The sequence below is a fragment of the Pseudophryne corroboree genome, chromosome 11 (genome assembly GCF_028390025.1).
Source record: "Pseudophryne corroboree isolate aPseCor3 chromosome 11, aPseCor3.hap2, whole genome shotgun sequence".
NCBI classification, from domain to species: Eukaryota; Metazoa; Chordata; class Amphibia; order Anura; family Myobatrachidae; genus Pseudophryne; species Pseudophryne corroboree.
Genome location: NC_086454.1, coordinates 338,655,524 through 338,672,406, shown reverse-complemented (window position 1 = coordinate 338,672,406; position 16,883 = coordinate 338,655,524). Strand labels below are relative to the sequence as shown.

The 16,883-nt window shown below is 49.7% G+C and overlaps 1 protein-coding gene across 2 annotated transcripts in view; it reads right to left on the bottom strand.

Annotated features, from left to right (window-relative positions):
- The window catches only part of HYDIN (HYDIN axonemal central pair apparatus protein), a 478,199-nt gene that overhangs the window by 349,753 nt on the left and 111,563 nt on the right, over positions 1–16,883 (bottom strand). For both annotated transcript variants that reach the window (XM_063945857.1, XM_063945858.1), the window contains exons 17-18: positions 4,130–4,294; positions 3,540–3,692 (exon numbers count right to left, since the gene is read on the bottom strand). In XM_063945857.1, coding sequence (XP_063801927.1) covers positions 3,540–3,692; positions 4,130–4,294 — 318 coding nt within the window. The remainder of the gene's footprint in view (positions 1–3,539; positions 3,693–4,129; positions 4,295–16,883) is intronic.

Sequence of the window (16,883 nt, the reverse complement as noted above, 5' to 3'; positions counted from 1 at the left end):
GAGTATCAAAGTTGGCGGCTTTGTCTTGTAAAAGCCCTTATTTGATTTTCCATATGGATAGGGCAGAATTGAGGACTCGTCCCCAGTTTCTCCCAAAGGTGGTGTCAGCGTTTCACCTGAACCAGCCTATTGTGGTGCCTAGGCTACTAGGGACTTGGAGGACTCCAAGTTGCTAGACGTTGTCAGGACACTGAAAATATATGTTTCCAGAACGGCTAGAGTCAGAAAATCTTACTCGCTGTTTATCCTATATGCACCTAACAAGCTGGGTGCTCCTGCTTCTAAGCAGACTATTGCTCGTTGGATTTGTAGTACAATTCAGCTTGCACATACTGTGGCAGGCCTGCCACAGCCAAAATCTGTCAATGCCCATTCCACAAGGAAGGTGGGCTCATCTTGGGCGGCTGCCCGAGAGGTCTCGGCTTTACAACTTTGCCGAGCAGCTACTTGGTCAGGGGCAAACACGTTTGCAAAATTCTACAAAATTGATACCCTGGCTGAGGAGGACCTGGAGTTCTCTCATTCAGTGCTGCAGAGTCATCCGCACTCTCCCGCCCGTTTGGGAGCTTTGGTATAATCCCCATGGTCCTTACGGAGTTCCCAGCATCCACTAGGACGTTAGAGAAAATAAGAATTTACTCACCGGTAATTCTATTTCTCGTAGTCCGTAGTGGATGCTGGGCGCCCATCCCAAGTGCGGTTTATCTGCAATACTTGTACATAGTTATTGTTAACTAAATCGGGTTATTGTTGAGCCATCTGTTGAGAGGCTCTATTGTTTCATACTGTTAACTGTGTTTCATATCACGAGTTGTACGGTGTGATTGGTGTGGCTGGTATGAGTCTTACCCGGGATTCAAAATCCTTCCTTATTGTGTACGCTCGTCCGGGCACAGTACCTAACTGAGGCTTGGAGGAGGGTCATAGTGGGAGGAGCCAGTGCACACCAGGTAGTCTAAGATCTTTCTAGAGTGCCCAGCCTCCTTCGGAGCCCGCTATTCCCCATGGTCCTTACGGAGTTCCCAGCATCCACTACGGACTACGAGAAATAGAATTACCGGTGAGTAAATTCTTATTTTCCATCTCTATATCCTCATTATTACACCATTAAATTGTGTATCCAGCATTTCCATCTCTATATGCTCATTATTACACCAGTACATTGTGTATCCAGCATTTCCACCTCTCCATGCTCATTATTACACCAGTACAGTGTGTATCCACCATTTCCACCTCTCTATGCTTATTATTACACCAGTACATTGTGTATCCACCATTTCCATCTCTATATGCTCATTATTACACTAGTACATTGTGTATCCAGCATTTCCATCTCTATATGCTCATTATTACACCAGTACATTGTGTATCCAGCATTTCCATCTCTGTATGCTCATTATTACACCAGTACATTGTGTATCCAGCATTTCCACCTCTATATGCTCATTATTACACCAGTACATTGTGTATACAGCATTTCCATCTCTATACGCTCATTATTACACCAGTACATTGTGTATACAGCATTTCCACCTCTCCATGCTCATTATTACACCAGTACATTGTGTATCCAGCATTTCCATCTCTATATGCTCATTATTACACCAGTGCATTGTGTATCCAGCATTTCCACCTCTCCATGCTCATTATTACACCAGTACATTGTGTATCCACCATTTCCATCTCTATATATGATCATTATTACACCAGTACATTGTGTATCCAGCATTTCCATCTCTATATGCTCATTATTACACCAGTACGTTGTGTATCCAGCATTTCCACCTCTGAACTTAGGGACTGGTTACACAGGCCTGCACTTACCATGGTGGCCTGGAAGGGATCAGGGACTGGTTACACAGGCCTGCACTTACCATGGTGGGCCGGAAGGGTGCAGGGATCAGGGACTGGTTACACAGGCCTGCACTTACCATGGTGGCCTGGAAGGTTGCAGGGATCAGGGACTGGTTACACAGGCCTGCACTTACCATGGTGGCCTGGAAGGGTGCAGGGATCAGGGATTGGTTGGTGCAGGGATCAGGGACTGGTTACACAGGCCTGTACTTACCATGGTGGCCTGGAAGGGTGCAGGGATCAGGGACTGGTTACACAGGCCTGCACTTACCATGGTGGTCCGGAAGGGAACAGGGATCAGGGACTGGTTACACAGGCCTGCACTAACCACGGTGGCCCGGAAGGGAACAGGGAACAGGGACTGGTTACACAGGCCTGCACTTACCATGGTGGCCTGGAAGGGTGCAGAGATCAGGGACTGGTTACACAGGCCTGCACTTACCATGGTGGCCTGGATGGGTGCAGAGATCAGGGACTGGTTACACAGGCCTGCACTTACCATGGTGGCCTGGAAGGGTGCAGGGATCAGGGACTGGTTACACAGGCCTGCACTTACCATGGTGGCCTGGAAGGGTGCAGGGATCAGGGACTGGTTACACAGGCCTGCACTTACCATGGTGGCCCGGAAGGGTGCAGGGATCAGGGACTGGTTACACAGGCCTGCACTTACCATGGTGGCCTGGAAGGGTGCAGGGATCAGGGACTGGTTACACAGGCCTGCACTTACCATGGTGGCCCAGAAGGGAACAGGGAACAGGGACTGGTTACACAGGCCTGCACTTACCATGGTGGCCTGGAAGGGTGCAGGGATCAGGGACTGGTTACACAGGCCTGCACTTACCATGGTGGCCCAGAAGGGAACAGGGAACAGGGACTGGTTACACAGGCCTGCACTTACCATGGTGGCCTGGAAGGGTGCAGGGATCAGGGACTGGTTACACAGGCCTGCACTTACCATGGTGGCCTGGAAGGGTGCAGGGATCAGGGACTGGTTACACAGGCCTGCACTTACCATGGTGGCCTGGAAGGGTGCAGGGATCAGGGACTGGTTACACAGGCCTGCACTTACCATGGTGGCCTGGAAGGGTGCAGGGATCAGGGATTGGTTGGTGCAGGGATCAGGGACTGGTTATACAGGCCTGCACTTACCATGGTGGCCTGGAAGGGTGCAGGGATCAGGGACTGGTTACACAGGCCTGCACTTACCATGGTGGCCTGGAAGGGTGCAGGGATCAGGGATTGGTTGGTGCAGGGATCAGGGACTGGTTATACAGGCCTGCACTTACCATGGTGGCCCGGAAGGGTGCAGGGATCAGGGACTGGTTATACAGGCCTGCACTTACCATGGTGGCCCAGAAGGGAACAGGGATCAGGGATTGGTTACACAGGCCTGCACTTACCATGGTGGCCCGGAAGGGTGCAGGGATCAGGGACTGGTTACACAGGCCTGCACTTACCATGGTGGCCTGGAAGGGTGCAGGGATCAGGGACTGGTTACACAGGCCTGCACTTACCATGGTGGCCCGGAAGGGTGCAGGGATCAGGGACTGGTTATACAGGCCTGCACTTACCATGGTGGCCTGGAAGGGTGCAGGGATCAGGGACTGGTTATACAGGCCTGCACTTACCATGGTGGCCTGGAAGGGTGCAGGGATCAGGGACTGGTTACACAGGCCTGCACTTACCATGGTGGCCCGGAAGGGTGCAGGGATCAGGGACTGGTTACACAGGCGGAGGGTTTTTGAGACATCATTCAGAACTGGAATATTTCCAAAGTCCATCTCGCTGGGCTGCACATGGACTACAGGTCCTTCCCCGACACAGAGCAGGACAATCTCCTATTAGGGAAATGTTAGACAGTCATACAGAGCAGAGAAGGTGCAGCGTAGGGGCAGGCTCTATACAGGAGTCACAGAGAACATGTACCATTGAGGGGAGAAGGTCACTGGGACGTATATAAGGTCCCAGCTCCTCCCTGGTACAGTATACAAGGAACATTCTACAATACAGGGGCTGAGGAAACCATGGAGACACACCAGGGAGCTTTACAGAAACCCAGTCCCTACACTGATGGGCCACAACCAGGGTGACACAGTCTGTGTGGAGCTGGATTTCTGGGTACAGCAGTAGGCTACAGGTCAGGCACGGAAGCGGTCAGACGTCTGTAACTGCATTCCGTCCCAGGTGGAACTACATGTATGTGATCAGTCCCCCGGGTATTACTGTATCAGCCTCCTGACAGACATGATGAGGGAACAATTAGGGTCATCCTTACCAGGGGAGGCTCGCTGCATCCAAACACTGCGACCTGAGCCTCAGTACACTGCTCCCCAGTCACCTGGGCCTCCAGTACGATGGGCAAGTCCACACTGCTATGTGGCTCGATGATCCCGCAGGGGTTGGGGCTGTAAAACAGGACCCTGGAGGAGGAATCGGGCTCCTGCATAGAGCAAACATATAACACTTACAGTTACTGATTACACTGGAGTACAGTGGTACTGTGTACTCTACATGATGAGACCAGGGTGCAGAGGTACTGTGTACTCTACATGATGAGACCAGGGTGCAGTGGTACTGTGTATTTTACATGATGATACCAGGGTGCAGTGGTACTGTGTATTCTACATGATGAGACCAGGGTGCAGTGGTACTGTGTACTCTACATGATGAGACCAGGGTGCAGTGGTACTGTGTATTCTACATGATGAGACCAGGCTGCAGTGGTACTGTGTACTCTACATGATGAGACCAGGGTGCAGTGGTACTGTGTGTTGTACAGGATGAGACCAGGGTGCAGTGGTACTGTGTATTGTATGGGATGAGACCAGGGTGCAGTGGTACTGTGTATTCTACATGATGAGACCAGGTTGCAGTGGTACTGTGTGTTGTACAGGATGAGACCAGGGTGCAGTGGTACTGTGTATTGTACATGATGAGACCAGGGTGCAGTGGTACTGTGTGTTGTACATGATGAGACCAGGGTGCAATGGTATTGTGTATTCTACATGATGAGACCAGGTTGCAGTGGTACTGTGTGTTGTACAGGATGAGACCAGGGTGCAGTGGTACTGTGTGTTGTACACGATGAGACCAGGGTGAAGTAGCACTGTATATTCTACATGATGAGACCAGGGTGCAGTGGTACTGTGTATTCTACATGATGAGACCAGGGTGCAGTGGTACTGTGTGTTGTACAGGATGAGACCAGGGTGTAGTGGTAGTGTGTACTCTACATGATGAGACCAGGGTGCAGTGGTACTGTGTACTCTACATGATGAGACCAGGGTGCAGTGGTACTGTGTGTTGTACAGGATGAGACCAGGGTGCAGTGGTACTGTGTGTTGTACAGGATGAGACCAGGGTGCAGTGGTACTGTGTATTCTACATTATGAGACCAGGTTGCAGTGGTACTGTGTGTTGTACAGCATGAGACCAGGGTGCAGTGGTACTGTGTATTGTACAGGATGAGACCAGGGTGCAGTGGTACTGTGTATTGTACATGATGAGACCAGGGTGCAGTGGTACTGTGTGTTGTACATGATGAGACCAGGTTGCAGTGGTACTGTGTGTTGTACATGATGAGACCAGGGTGTAGTGGTAGTGTGTGCTCTACATGATGAGACCAGGGTGCAGTGGTACGGTGTACTCTACATGATGAGACCAGGGTGCAGTGGTACTGTGTGTTGTACAGGATGAGACCAGGGTGCAGTGGTACTGTGTACTCTACATGATGAGACCAGGGTGTAGTGGTAGTGTGTACTCTACATGATGAGACCAGGGTGCAGTGGTACTGTGTACTCTACATGATGAGACAAGGGTGCAGTGGTACTGTGTGTTGTACAGGATGAGACCAGGGTGCAGTGGTACTGTGTGTTGTACACGATGAGACCAGGGTGAAGTAGCACTGTGTATTCTACATGATGAGACCAGGGTGCAGTGGTACTGTGTATTCTACATGATGAGACCAGGGTGCAGTGGTACTGTGTGTTGTACAGGATGAGACCAGGGTGTAGTGGTAGTGTGTACTCTACATGATGAGACCAGGGTGCAGTGGTACTGTGTACTCTACATGATGAGACCAGGGTGCAGTGGTACTGTGTGTTGTACAGGATGAGACCAGGGTGCAGTGGTACTGTGTACTTTACATGATGAGACCAGGGTGCAGTGGTGCTGTGTGTTGTACATGATGAGACCAGGGTGCAGTGGTACTGTGTATTGTACATGATGAGACCAGGGTGCAGTGGTACTGTGTACTCTACATGATGAGACCAGGGTGCAGTGGTACTGTGTATTGTACATGATGAGACCAGGGTGCAGTGGTCCTGTGTATTGTACATGATGAGACCAGGGTGCAGTGGTACTGTGTGTTGTACAGGATGAGACCAGGGTGCAGTGGTACTGTTTACTCTACATGATGAGACCACGGTGTAGTGGTAGTGTGTACTCTACATGATGAGACCAGGGTGCAGTGGTACTGTGTACTCTACATGATGAGACCAGGGTGCAGTGGTACTGTGTGTTGTACAGGATGAGACCAGGGTGCAGTGGTACTGTGTGTTGTACAGGATGAGACCAGGGTGCAGTGGTACTGTGTGTTGTACAGGATGAGACCAGGGTGCAGTGGTACTGTGTATTCTACATTATGAGACCAGGTTGCAGTGGTACTGTGTGTTGTACAGGATGAGACCAGGGTGCAGTGGTACTGTGTATTGTACAGGATGAGACCAGGGTGCAGTGGTACTGTGTATTGTACATGATGAGACCAGGGTGCAGTGGTACTGTGTGTTGTACATGATGAGACCAGGTTGCAGTGGTACTGTGTGTTGTACATGATGAGACCAGGGTGTAGTGGTAGTGTGTACTCTACATGATGAGACCAGGGTGCAGTGGTACTGTGTACTCTACATGATGAGACCAGGGTGCAGTGGTACTGTGTGTTGTACAGGATGAGACCAGGGTGCAGTGGTACTGTGTACTCTACATGATGAGACCAGGGTGTAGTGGTAGTGTGTACTCTACATGATGAGACCAGGGTGCAGTGGTACTGTGTACTCTACATGATGAGACCAGGGTGCAGTGGTACTGTGTGTTGTACAGGATGAGACCAGGGTGCAGTGGTACTGTGTATTGTACATGATGAGACCAGGGTGTAGTGGTACTGTGTACTCTACATGATGAGACCAGGGTGAAGTAGCACTGTGTATTGTACATGATGAGACCAGGTTGCAGTGGTACTGTGTGTTGTACATGATGAGACCAGGGTGTAGTGGTAGTGGGTACTCTACATGATGAGACCAGGGTGCAGTGGTACTGTGTACTCTACATGATGAGACCAGGGTGCAGTGGTACTGTGTGTTGTACAGGATGAGACCAGGGTGCAGTGGTACTGTGTACTCTACATGATGAGACCAGGGTGTAGTGGTAGTGTGTACTCTACATGATGAGACCAGGGTGCAGTGGTACTGTGTACTCTACATGATGAGACCAGGGTGCAGTGGTACTGTGTGTTGTACAGGATGAGACCAGGGTGCAGTGGTACTGTGTATTGTACATGATGAGACCAGGGTGTAGTGGTACTGTGTACTCTACATGATGAGACCAGGGTGAAGTAGCACTGTGTATTGTACATGATGAGACCAGGGTGCAGTGGTGCTGTGTATTGTACATGATGAGACCAGGGTGCAGTGGTACTGTGTATTCTACATGATGAGACCAGGTTGCAGTGGTACTGTGTGTTGTACAGGATGAGACCAGGGTGCAGTGGTACTGTGTATTGTACATGATGAGACCAGGGTGCAGTGGTACTGTGTATTGTACATGATGAGACCAGGTTGCAGTGGTACTGTGTGTTGTACAGGATGAGACGAGGGTGCAGTGGTAGTGTACTCTACATGATGAGACCAGGGTGCAGTGGTACTGTGTATTGTACATAATGAGACCAGGTTGTAGTGGTACTGTGTGTTGTACATGATGAGACCAGGGTGCAGTGGTACTGTGTATTGTACATGATGAGACCAGGGTGCAGTGGTACTGTGTATTCTACATGATGAGACCAGGTTGCAGTGGTACTGTGTGTAGTACAGGATGAGACCAGGGTGCAGTGGTGCTGTGTGTTGTACATGATGAGACCAGGGTGCAGTGGTGCTGTGTATTGTACATGATGAGACCAGGGTGCAGTGGTACTGTGTACTCTACATGATGAGACCAGGGTGCAGTGGTACTGTGTATTCTACATGATGAGACCAGGGTGCAGTGGTACTGTGTACTCTACATGATGAGACCAGGGTGCAGTGGTACTGTGTACTCTACATGATGACACCAGGGTGCAGTGGTACTGTGTATTGTACAGGATGAGACCAGGGTGCAGTGGTACTGTTTACTCTACATGATGAGACCACCGTGTAGTGGCAGTGTGTACTCTACATGATGAGACCAGGGTGCAGTGGTACTGTGTATTGTACATGATGAGACCAGGGTGTAGTGGTACTGTGTACTCTACATGATGAGATCAGGGTGAAGTAGCACTGTGTATTGTACATGATGAGACCAGGGTGCAGTGGTGCTGTGTATTGTACATGATGAGACCAGGGTGCAGTGGTACTGTGTATTCTACATGATGAGACCAGGTTGCAGTGGTACTGTGTGTTGTACAGGATGAGACCAGGGTGCAGTGGTACTGTGTATTGCACATGATGAGACTAGGGTGCAGTGGTACTGTGTATTGTACATGATGAGACCAGGTTGCAGTGGTACTGTGTATTGTACATGATGAGACCAGGGTGTAGTGGTACTGTGTACTCTACATGATGAGACCAGGGTGAAGTAGCACTGTGTATTGTACATGATAAGACCAGGGTGCAGTGGTGCTGTGTATTGTACATGATGAGACCAGGGTGCAGTGGTACTGTGTATTCTACATGATGAGACCAGGTTGCAGTGGTACTGTGTGTTGTACAGGATGAGACCAGGGTGCAGTGGTACTGTGTATTGTACATGATGAGACCAGGGTGCAGTGGTACTGTGTGTTGTACATGATAAGACCAGGTTGCAGTGGTACTGTGTGTTGTACATGATGAGACCAGGGTGTAGTGGTAGTGTGTACTCTACATGATGAGACCAGGGTGCAGTGGTACTGTGTACTCTACATGATGAGACCAGGGTGCAGTGGTACTGTGTGTTGTACAGGATGAGACCAGGGTGCAGTGGTACTGTGTATTGTACATGATGAGACCAGGGTGTAGTGGTAATGTGTACTCTACATGATGAGACCAGGGTGAAGTAGCACTGTGTATTGTACATGATGAGACCAGGGTGCAGTGGTGCTGTTATTGTACATGATGAGACCAGGGTGCAGTGGTACTGTGTATTGTACATGATGAGACCAGGTTCCAGTGGTACTGTGTGTTGTACAGGATGAGACGAGGGTGCAGTGGTAGTGTACTCTACATGATGAGACCAGGTTGCAGTGGTACTGTGTGTTGTACATGATGAGACCAGGGTGCAGTGGTACTGTGTATTGTACATGATGAGACCAGGGTGCAGTGGTACTGTGTATTCTACATGATGAGACCAGGTTGCAGTGGTACTGTGTGTAGTACAGGATGAGACCAGGGTGCAGTGGTGCTGTGTGTTGTACATGATGAGACCAGGGTGCAGTGGTGCTGTGTATTGTACATGATGACCAGGGTGCAGTGGTACTGTGTACTCTACATGATGAGACCAGGGTGCAGTGGTACTGTGTGTTGTACAGGATGAGACCAGGGTGCAGTGGTACTGTGTACTCTACATGATGAGACCAGGGTCTTGTGGTAGTGTGTACTCTACATGATGAGACCAGGGTGCAGTGGTACTGTGTGTTGTACAGGATGAGACCAGGGTGCAGTGGTACTGTGTACTCTACATGATGAGACCAGGGTCTTGTGGTAGTGTGTACTCTACATGATGAGACCAGGGTGCAGTGGTACTGTGTACTCTACATGATGAGACCAGGGTGCAGTGGTATTGTGTGTTGTACAGGATGAGACCAGGGTGCAGTGGTACTGTTTACTCTACATGATGAGACCACGGTGTAGTGGTAGTGTGTACTCTACATGATGAGACCAGGGTGCAGTGGTACTGTGTACTCTACACGATGAGACCACGGTGCAGTGGTACTGTGTGTTGTACAGGATGAGACCAGGGTGCAGTGGTACTGTGTATTGCACATGATGAGACCAGGGTGTAGTGGTACTGTGTACTCTACATGATGAGATCAGGGTGAAGTAGCACTGTGTATTGTACATGATAAGACCAGGGTGCAGTGGTGCTGTGTATTGTACATGATGAGACCAGGGTGCAGTGGTACTGTGTATTCTACATGATGAGACCAGGTTGCAGTGGTACTGTGTGTTGTACAGGATGAGACCAGGGTGCAGTGGTACTGTGTATTGTACATGATGAGACCAGGGTGCAGTGGTACTGTGTGTTGTACATGATAAGACCAGGTTGCAGTGGTACTGTGTGTTGTACATGATGAGACCAGGGTGTAGTGGTAGTGTGTACTCTACATGATGAGACCAGGGTGCAGTGGTACTGTGTACTCTACATGATGAGACCAGGGTGCAGTGGTACTGTGTGTTGTACAGGATGAGACCAGGGTGCAGTGGTACTGTGTACTCTACATGATGAGACCAGGGTGAAGTGGTAGTGTGTACTCTACATGATGAGACCAGGGTGCAGTGGTACTGTGTACTCTACATGATGAGACCAGGGTGTAGTGGTACTGTGTGTTGTACAGGATGAGACCAGGGTGCAGTGGTACTGTGTATTGTACATGATGAGACCAGGGTGTAGTGGTAATGTGTACTCTACATGATGAGACCAGGGTGAAGTAGCACTGTGTATTGTACATGATGAGACCAGGGTGCAGTGGTGCTGTTATTGTACATGATGAGACCAGGGTGCAGTGGTACTGTGTATTGTACATGATGAGACCAGGTTGCAGTGGTACTGTGTGTTGTACAGGATGAGACGAGGGTGCAGTGGTAGTGTACTCTACATGATGAGACCAGGGTGCAGTGGTACTGTGTATTGTACATGATGAGACCAGGGTGCAGTGGTACTGTGTGTTGTACATGATGAGACCAGGTTGCAGTGGTACTGTGTGTTGTACATGATGAGACCAGGGTGTAGTGGTAGTTTGTACTCTACATGATGAGACCAGGGTGCAGTGGTACTGTGTACTCTACATGATGAGACCAGGGTGCAGTGGTACTGTGTGTTGTACAGGATGAGACCAGGGTGCAGTGGTACTGTGTGTTGTACAGGATGAGACAAGGGTGCAGTGGTACTGTGTGTTGTACAGGATGAGACCAGGGTGCAGTGGTACTGTGTATTCTACATTAGGAGACCAGGTTGCAGTGGTACTGTGTGTTGTACAGGATGAGACTAGGGTGCAGTGGTACTGTGTGTTGTACAGGATGAGACTAGGGTGCAGTGGTACTGTGTATTGTACAGGATGAGACCAGGGTGCAGTGGTACTGTGTATTGTACATGATGAGACCAGGGTGCAGTGGTACTGTGTGTTGTACATGATGAGACCAGGTTGCAGTGGTACTGTGTGTTGTACATGATGAGACCAGGGTGTAGTGGTAGTTTGTACTCTACATGATGAGACCAGGGTGCAGTGGTACTGTGTACTCTACATGATGAGAACAGGGTGCAGTGGTACTGTGTGTTGTACAGGATGAGACCAGGGTGCAGTGGTAGTGTGTACTCTACATGATGAGACCAGGGTGCAGAGGTACTGTGTACTCTACATGATGAGACCAGGGTGCAGTGGTACTGTGTGTTGTACAGGATGAGACCAGGGTGCAGTGGTACTGTGTATTGTACATGATGAGACCAGGGTGTAGTGGTACTGTGTACTCTACATGATGAGACCAGGTTGCAGTGGTACTGTGTGTAGTACAGGATGAGACCAGGGTGCAGTGGTGCTGTGTGTTGTACATGATGAGACCAGGGTGCAGTGGTACTGTGTGTTGTACAGGATGAGACCAGGGTGCAGTGGTACTGTGTACTCTACATGATGAGACCAGGGTGTTGTGGTAGTGTGTACTCTACATGATGAGACCAGGGTGCAGTGGTACTGTGTACTCTACATGATGAGACCAGGGTGCAGTGGTACTGTGTGTTGTACAGGATGAGACCAGGGTGCAGTGGTAGTGTTTACTCTACATGATGAGACCACGGTGTAGTGGTAGTGTGTACTCTACATGATGAGACCAGGGTGCAGTGGTACTGTGTACTCTACATGATGAGACCAGGGTGTAGTGGTAGTGTGTACTCTACATGATGAGACCAGGGTGCAGTGGTACTGTGTACTCTACATGATGAGACAAGGGTGCAGTGGTACTGTGTGTTGTACAGGATGAGACCAGGGTGCAGTGGTACTGTGTGTTGTACACGATGAGACCAGGGTGAAGTAGCACTGTGTATTCTACATGATGAGACCAGGGTGCAGTGGTACTGTGTATTCTACATGATGAGACCAGGGTGCAGTGGTACTGTGTGTTGTACAGGATGAGACCAGGGTGTAGTGGTAGTGTGTACTCTACATGATGAGACCAGGGTGCAGTGGTACTGTGTACTCTACATGATGAGACCAGGGTGCAGTGGTACTGTGTGTTGTACAGGATGAGACCAGGGTGCAGTGGTACTGTGTATTGTACATGATGAGACCAGGGTGCAGTGGTACTGTGTACTCTACATGATGAGACCAGGGTGCAGTGGTACTGTGTATTGTACATGATGAGACCAGGGTGCAGTGGTACTGTGTGTTGTACAGGATGAGACCAGGGTGCAGTGGTACTGTTTACTCTACATGATGAGACCACGGTGTAGTGGTAGTGTGTACTCTACATGATGAGACCAGGGTGCAGTGGTAATGTGTACTCTACATGATGAGACCAGGGTGCAGTGGTACTGTGTGTTGTACAGGATGAGACCAGGGTGCAGTGGTACTGTGTGTTGTACAGGATGAGACCAGGGTGCAGTGGTACTGTGTGTTGTACAGGATGAGACCAGGGTGCAGTGGTACTGTGTATTCTACATTATGAGACCAGGTTGCAGTGGTACTGTGTGTTGTACAGGATGAGACCAGGGTGCAGTGGTACTGTGTATTGTACAGGATGAGACCAGGGTGCAGTGGTACTGTGTATTGTACATGATGAGACCAGGGTGCAGTGGTACTGTGTGTTGTACATGATGAGACCAGGTTGCAGTGGTACTGTGTGTTGTACATGATGAGACCAGGGTGTAGTGGTAGTGGGTACTCTACATGATGAGACCAGGGTGCAGTGGTACTGTGTACTCTACATGATGAGACCAGGGTGCAGTGGTACTGTGTGTTGTACAGGATGAGACCAGGGTGCAGTGGTACTGTGTATTGTACATGATGAGACCAGGGTGTAGTGATACTGTGTACTCTACATGATGAGACCAGGGTGCAGTGGTACTGTGTACTCTACATGATGAGACCAGGGTGCAGTGGTACTGTGTGTTGTACAGGATGAGACCAGGGTGCAGTGGTGCTGTGTATTGTACATGATGAGACCAGGGTGCAGTGGTACTGTTTATTCTACATGATGAGACCAGGTTGCAGTGGTACTGTGTGTTGTACAGGATGAGACCAGGGTGCAGTGGTACTGTGTATTGTACATGATGAGACCAGGGTGCAGTGGTACTGTGTATTGTACATGATGAGACCAGGTTGCAGTGGTACTGTGTGTTGTACAGGATGAGACGAGGGTGCAGTGGTAGTGTACTCTACATGATGAGACCAGGGTGCAGTGGTACTGTGTATTGTACATAATGAGACCAGGTTGCAGTGGTACTGTGTGTTGTACATGATGAGACCAGGGTGCAGTGGTACTGTGTATTGTACATGATGAGACCAGGGTGCAGTGGTACTGTGTATTCTACATGATGAGACCAGGTTGCAGTGGTACTGTGTGTAGTACAGGATGAGACCAGGGTGCAGTGGTGCTGTGTGTTGTACATGATGAGACCAGGGTGCAGTGGTGCTGTGTATTGTACATGATGAGACCAGGGTGCAGTGGTACTGTGTACTCTACATGATGAGACCAGGGTGCAGTGGTACTGTGTGTTGTACAGGATGAGACCAGGGTGCAGTGGTACTGTGTACTCTACATGATGAGACCAGGGTGTTGTGGTAGTGTGTACTCTACATGATGAGACCAGGGTGCAGTGGTACTGTGTACTCTACATGATGAGACCAGGGTGCAGTGGTACTGTGTACTCTACATGATGAGACCAGGGTGCAGTGGTACTGTGTATTGTACAGGATGAGACCAGGGTGCAGTGGTACTGTTTACTCTACATGATGAGACCACCGTGTAGTGGTAGTGTGTACTCTACATGATGAGACCAGGGTGCAGTGGTACTGTGTACTCTACATGATGAGACCAGGGTGCAGTGGTACTGTGTGTTGTACAGGATGAGACCAGGGTGCAGTGGTACTGTGTGTTGTACAGGATGAGACCAGGGTGCAGTGGTACTGTGTGTTGTACAGGATGAGACCAGGGTGCAGTGGTACTGTGTGTTGTACAGGATGAGACCAGGGTGCAGTGGTACTGTGTGTTGTACAGGATGAGACCAGGGTGCAGTGGTACTGTGTATTCTACATTATGAGACCAGGTTGCAGTGGTACTGTGTGTTGTACAGGATGAGACCAGGGTGCAGTGGTACTGTGTATTGTACAGGATGAGACCAGGGTGCAGTGGTACTGTGTATTGTACATGATGAGACCAGGGTGCAGTGGTACTGTGTGTTGTACATGATGAGACCAGGTTGCAGTGGTACTGTGTGTTGTACATGATGAGACCAGGGTGTAGTGGTAGTGTGTACTCTACATGATGAGACCAGGGTGCAGTGGTACTGTGTACACTACATGATGAGACTAGGGTGCAGTGGTACTGTGTGTTGTACAGGATGAGACCAGGGTGCAGTGGTACTGTGTACTCTACATGATGAGACCAGGGTGTAGTGGTAGTGTGTACTCTACATGATGAGACCAGGGTGCAGTGGTACTGAGTACTCTACATGATGAGACCAGGGTGCAGTGGTACTGTGTGTTGTACAGGATGAGACCAGGGTGCAGTGGTACTGTGTGTTGTACACGATGAGACCAGGGTGAAGTAGCACTGTGTATTCTACATGATGAGACCAGGGTGCAGTGGTACTGTGTATTCTACATGATGAGACCAGGGTGCAGTGGTACTGTGTGTTGTACAGGATGAGACCAGGGTGTAGTGGTAGTGTGTACTCTACATGATGAGACCAGGGTGCAGTGGTACTGTGTACTCTACATGATGAGACCAGGGTGCAGTGGTACTGTGTGTTGTACAGGATGAGACCAGGGTGCAGTGGTACTGTGTGTTGTACAGGATGAGACCAGGGTGCAGTGGTACTGTGTGTTGTACAGGATGAGACCAGGGTGCAGTGGTACTGTGTATTCTACATTATGAGACCAGGTTGCAGTGGTACTGTGTGTTGTACAGGATGAGACCAGGGTGCAGTGGTACTGTGTATTGTACAGGATGAGACCAGGGTGCAGTGGTACTGTGTATTGTACATGATGAGACCAGGGTGCAGTGGTACTGTGTGTTGTACATGATGAGACCAGGTTGCAGTGGTACTGTGTGTTGTACATGATGAGACCAGGGTGTAGTGGTAGTGTGTACACTACATGATGAGACTAGGGTGCAGTGGTACTGTGTGTTGTACAGGATGAGACCAGGGTGCAGTGGTACTGTGTGTTGTACACGATGAGACCAGGGTGAAGTAGCACTGTGTATTCTACATGATGAGACCAGGGTGCAGTGGTACTGTGTATTCTACATGATGAGACCAGGGTGCAGTGGTACTGTGTGTTGTACAGGATGAGACCAGGGTGCAGTGGTACTGTGTACTCTACATGATGAGACCAGGGTGCAGTGGTACTGTGTACTCTACATGATGAGACCAGGGTGCAGTGGTACTGTGTGTTGTACAGGATGAGACCAGGGTGCAGTGGTACTGTGTGTTGTACAGGATGAGACCAGGGTGCAGTGGTACTGTGTGTTGTACAGGATGAGACCAGGGTGCAGTGGTACTGTGTATTCTACATTATGAGACCAGGGTGCAGTGGTACTGTGTATTGTACATGATGAGACCAGGGTGCAGTGGTACTGTGTATTGTACATGATGAGACCAGGGTGCAGTGGTACTGTGTGTTGTACAGGATGAGACCAGGGTGCAGTGGTACTGTGTACTCTACATGATGAGACCAGGGTGTTGTGGTAGTGTGTACTCTACATGATGAGACCAGGGTGCAGTGGTACTGTTTACTCTACATGATGAGACCACGGTGTAGTGGTAGTGTGTACTCTACATGACGAGACCAGGGTGCAGTGGTACTGTGTACTCTACATGATGAGACCAGGGTGCAGTGGTACTGTGTGTTGTACAGGATGAGACCAGGGTGCAGTGGTACTGTGTGTTGTACAGGATGAGACCAGGGTGCAGTGGTACTGTGTGTTGTACAGGATGAGACCAGGGTGCAGTGGTACTGTGTGTTGTACAGGATGAGACCAGGGTGAAGTGGTACTGTGTATTCTACATTATGAGATTAGGTTGCAGTGGTACTGTGTGTTGTACAGGATGAGACTAGGGTGCAGTGGTACTGTGTACTCTACATGATGAGACCAGGGTGTAGTGGTAGTGTGTACTCGACATGATGAGACCAGGGTGCAGTGGTACTGTGTACTCTACACGATGAGACCACGGTGCAGTGGTACTGTGTATTGTACATGATGAGACCAGGTTGCAGTGGTACTGTGTATTGTACATGATGAGACCAGGGTGTAGTGGTACTGTGTACTCTACATGATGAGACCAGGGTGAAGTAGCACTGTGTATTGTACATGATGAGACCAGGGTGCAGTGGTGCTGTGTATTGTACATGATGAGACCAGGGTGCAGTGGTACTG